The sequence below is a fragment of the Centruroides sculpturatus genome, unplaced genomic scaffold (genome assembly GCF_000671375.1).
Source record: "Centruroides sculpturatus isolate CEXI.00-Female unplaced genomic scaffold, Cexi_2.0 scaffold524, whole genome shotgun sequence".
NCBI classification, from domain to species: domain Eukaryota; kingdom Metazoa; phylum Arthropoda; class Arachnida; order Scorpiones; family Buthidae; genus Centruroides; species Centruroides sculpturatus.
In genome coordinates, this window is record NW_019384773.1 from 151,268 (window position 1) to 156,770 (window position 5,503).

General features: G+C 27.6%; 1 protein-coding gene across 1 annotated transcript in view; it reads left to right on the top strand.

Annotated features, from left to right (window-relative positions):
• Nucleotides 1-555, top strand: part of LOC111629032 (cyclin-dependent-like kinase 5) — a 64,508-nt gene extending 63,953 nt beyond the window's left edge. The window contains 1 exon segment of the mRNA XM_023372899.1: nucleotides 151-555. Coding sequence (XP_023228667.1) covers nucleotides 151-249 — 99 coding nt within the window. The 3' untranslated portion in view covers nucleotides 250-555.
• Nucleotides 556-5,503: the final 4,948 nt, after the last annotated feature.

Below are 5,503 nucleotides of genomic sequence, written 5' to 3' on the forward strand. Positions count from 1 at the left end.
TGGCACGAAAGCATGTTAACGCTATATTACTTATCTTGCAAATATAATTTGCAATTTCTACTTTTAGTATTTTACTATTAAGTTCAGTAAAAGCATAATATTTGTCATTTAAATTATCGCACTCAATAGTCGTTTGATCATCCATTGCAGAAACTACTCGTGTGTAATCCAGCCATGAGGATATCTGCCGACGAAGCCATGCAACATTCTTACTTCCACGATCTCCCACCAGCTATTAAAAATGGATAATATAAGTATTGTATATTATTATAATTATGTAAATATTAATTGTAAATTTTTGCCATTAGTTTCTGTCTGTTACTCTACAAAAATAAATTATGCATACTTTTGCAATTTACAAGAATTCAATATGGAAGATTTAATTTTCTTGATCTGATTTTAAAACAAATTTGTTTAGTTAGATTTTAAAAAATAAATAACATTTGAGCATAAAGTAAGAAAGCTTGACAGTTATTATTTAGCTTTCAAAACCCTATAAAGCAATAAACAGTAAAGTAAATTTTCATAATAATAAATATTTGTTATGGATAAAAGCATAAAGTAAAATGTAAATTTTTTTATTTTTATTTTTATTTTTTTGATAATTTAATATAGATTTATGCTGTATAAATTATCGACTTTTTGTCAAAAACTATTTGTTTTTTCTAAGTATAATAAAAATCTAAAATTTAAATTAATAAAAAGTTGCATTTGTTTGAAAAAAATTAAAGTGGAAATAATTGATAAGATGTATTTCTTCATAGTTTAATTTTTAAAACATGAATTTATTTTAAATATTTCTTATTAAATTGGTATTAAACAATTTATAATTAAATTGTTTTATTTTAAAACATCAATATTTCTTCCATTTGGTAATGTTTTTCAGATTATTAAAAGATGCTGTATGTGTACAAATTTTCATAATTAATATACAGTGATTTATTATCATGTTTATGACATTTTGATTCCTGCTATAAAAAAAAAGAAAGAAAGAAATGCTAAGTGATAAAGAAATGAAGAAAATTGAAATTAAATCATGATAAATTATTTACAATTTTTTATATTATTTAATAAGACAGATGAATTATTTATAAATTAACATGCTAATTTATAAATTAAGAAAATTATGCAAATAAATTTGTTCTAAAATTATTTAATAATAAAGTTTGAACATATCTAGTGGAATTTAAATAATTGTTGGACTATATTGACAATCAATCCCTTCAAGTAATCATCGGATACTCAATTACACACTCGATTTGCATATTTTTGAATTAGGCAGTCAAAATTAGCATGTTTAAAAAAATATTCTCATTAATTATCCCCTCTATCATCAATATTTAATATTTGGAACAAGGAACTTGTTAAGACGGAACGTTAGAGAATAAAATTAAAGGATAACATGACGCTGCGTGCAAATAGCAGATTTATAATTATGCCGTGTTTAATGATTGGAAATCAAGAAACTAACTGTCACAAACAAAAGGAGTAGATCTAGAAACTAATTAATGATTGCCTAGAATTTTCTTTGATGTAAAATTTTTTAAAATAAATACATTTAACAAGTTGAGAAGATTCTACCCATTCTGATTTTGTTTGAGATATTAATCGATGTTTTTTAAAAAATATATAAATATGAAAATGAAAATTTTTGTAATTTATTGCACACTTTGAATGATTTAAACTTTGATAAGTAATGAAACTAACAAATATATAAATTCCATTTTAAAATTCTTACATTGAATACTTTTCCAATTGAAAACAGAAAAAAAAGAAGGATAATTTTTAGTAAAAATAGAATTATTAAATATTTTATTGGTTAAAATTATGAAAAAAAATAATTATATATAAAAATCAATAAAAGGTTATTACTGATTTTTTTTTAAATTATAAATTTGAATTATTTTTTATACAAATTTAATAGTTTAAAGATCATTTCAGATAAAAATTGCAAATGCATTTTAAATAAGTTTTATAAAAAAAAATTGCTGGAATTTGTTAAAATAATTTAAAGTTTTTTTTCTTTATAACTGCAAAAACTATTTTATTATTTTATTTTAAATTTTTATTACAATGAACTGTACAGTACATACACTTCATGACTACAGAAGCCTGTTCATATATTATGTCAATTTATGAAATTAATTATTAACAGTTTTATTAAAAGCTCTTAAAAAATCTACTAAAACTGTAATTTACGAATAAATATTTAAAATATATTGTTTAATATAGAAAAATGTTAGCTCTACTAATGCTTTAAAATTCTGCACCAGTATTTTTGAATATGTTTTATTTAAGATAATGGCCGAGCATTACCTGTACAGTTTGATTAACAGCACGTACATTATTAGAATTTAATTCACTTAATGTGCAGTGGTAATAAGTGTGTTTGACAGGAAACATTGTTAGCAATAATTGACAACGCTAGAAAACTTGGACAACTCGAGCTGTTTTACATTTTCTCCGTAATTAAACGTTATCAATCAATCGATAGGTAAAATATAATTGTAATTAATTAATTAATTTTAATTAATCGAATTAAACTAAATTATAAATTGCAACTGCTTTCATAAATCACCAGAGAGTAATTTTTTCCTCCTATCTTTTTAGATGTCAAATAGAAAATTTTAAACATCCTTTTTTCTCCCTTTTAAAAAATAAAAAAGCTTAGAAGCAAAAATCGATGGGTTTTTGTAAATTCTGGCGATAATTTAAAGGCCGTACACAAATTATCCTGTTGAAAATTTTTAATGAAATCAGCTGACAAGTAAAAAATATATCTGAGTGTTTTGTAACTCAAAAGAGGAGGATCTCACGCACCAGTAGTGAAGAATAGGCCATCAACAAAATGGCTGTACATCTAAATTTGGTAAATTTATCGAGAACATAAATCTAATATGAGAAATGGGATTTCATATTTTATATGTCCACCAATTTTAATAGTATACGGTGTCTGGCATATTTGCGAGTTCTAAGAGTCAAGTAGATCAATAACCCCGCTTCAACTCCATGCAAAGTTATGCACTGCAAAAATATGCGCTTTAACACAATTCTCTCGTCCGACACGTCACAGACATCGCTTTCAAGCGTTTCTATGAATCATTGATGAGCTTTTGTTACAAATTTCCTAATAATTTCGATGTATTTTTTCTCTTTTTTTTGTAAATGATCCTTTGTTGCGACGGATTTTAAAGAGATGGCCCTAATGCTAACGCTAAATGTAATGTTCGTGCTCAATTTTCGACCCGAACCGGGTCGATTTTCTACACCGGAAGAACGGATCGTGTACGGAACCTACCAGGCCATTAAAGAAAAACGTCCGGTCTGCTCTAATCAGACTTTCTGCATCGTAGGATGCTGCCATTACGATCACGGAAGCGTCGCGTCGTGTAAGTACCAGCGACTTTCTCTGGCGCCACGTGTAATCTTTATGTAGAGATAGGTTACGTTATCCTCACATCTGCGACGACGATAACAGGAAGACGACAGGATACAGGTGTATTTGCTGATTCGATTAGGTAAACGTCGAAAAGCTCCAACAATCTCCGACTTGGACCGACGAACTAAAAACGTGGGAATGTGCGCCATTAACTAAATACGCGTATACGTTAACGAAGGTGAAAAGATGCACGAAACGTATTCAGCTTGACTTAAATAAACATCCACCGAATGTACAGTACCTTTACTTATAATACAGATGAACGATTTTAGAATATTACACTCCAAACTGAGAGACTTATTAATGTTACGGGATAGGAACAAATATGGCGCCGATCCACGGAACGGCAAGAGGACGGAAAATTTACTCGAAATTTAGATACGAGACGACAACATCTGCCAAAAACCCGTCATAGGAAAATTTTAATATAAACTAACGATATTTACCAAATCCACTCTTTAATTAAAGCCGTAACGACGAGAGACATTCGAATAAGGTCTAATGAAGGAACAGAACGTTTGTTCAAAGATATTTATGAAGAATACTTGAAATTTAACGAAATTAATTTTGCCAATGACGATAATACTAAGACGGCTTAATGATATTGTTAATTATTACTTTACTGACGAAGAATTTACAACTTTTATAATTATATACACGCAGGGTGGCCCGAAAGCATGTTAACCGTGTTTTGTGTCACGGGTACCTTACATTTTTGAATACGAATCGTAAATCGGATTTAAAATTGCGCGTTTTTCTCTTGCAAAATTGGGAAATATGATTTAAAAATATGCTAAATAAGAAAATAGTTTAGTCTTTACAGTAGTTAACTGATTTTTGGGCCACCCTTTATGTAATTACTACTCGTCCAAGCTTAAATACTGTGACCATCACTGCAAGATACTTCGTATATATATATAATGCAACTCGAACCACACAAATAAAAATTGCACACGTGTTTATACAGTTACAACACTGGCATGTGGCTTCTCTTTTTTTTTTTAAAGTTTAGATTTTGGTTTCATGTTAGAAAGCGGTCGAAGAGTTTAATTGAGCGAGTGGAAGCGAAAACCGATTTTAATTTTCTACTTTGGTAGAAGGAAACGGAAACTAAACTTTTACGAATTTAAAAAAAAAGAAAAAGAAAAACTTGATTTTCGGAAGCCCTAAAGCAAAAAAGATTCTCTCCGCATGTTACTTTCCTAGATTATGTCGGAAATGTTTCTTTTCGAGCTGACAAAACGCGACATATTGTTGGAAAAAACTGCGGGTTATATACAGTCGATTCGATTTTTATTTATTTATTTAATAAATTTACACTGTTTATAACTTTATAACCGATTTATAAACGTTATACTATTTATTTTAAATTATAAAATTGATGAAATAAAGTCTTTCTATTGATATTATACAGAGTAAAACGTAAAAAAAAAGCATAGTGTGTGCGCGCGCGCGTGTGTAATGTAGAGAGTGGATAGAACAGAGATGAATGCGTAGAAAAGATAAATATCCAATTCGCTCGGATGATCTAGATAGAGAATGATGATGGCTATGTCTTTACAGATGTCAACACTATTTTCGAAAGAATTTTGGAGAAGATTTTTTTCGTTTTTTGTACCGAAAATAAACTGGTTTTAAAATATTAAACATGTCTAACGTGTCTAAAACTCGTTAATATCTAATCTAAAGTAATAATCTAAACATGTTTTAATTACTTTCAACCTAAAAAACAGTGATCTCTGACGATAAAATCTGATAAATACAACAACTAATGTTATTTTTTTGGATCAAGATCCATAATACTTAGCAATAAATAAAATTAAAAAGACAGAAAATTGATATTAAAAATACTGATGTAAAGATATTTAATTATGTGATCAAACTTATTATTTTATTTTATTTTTTTTCAGGGAAAGATAATGTTTCGTTTAAGAAAAAGAAAGTCTAAATATTATTTTATAATTAAATATGTTTAATTATTGAAACAATTAGAATTTTTAAATATATTTCTAGAAAATAAACTTCTCTGGAATGAGAGAAAATTGTATTAAAACAGTAAAAAAA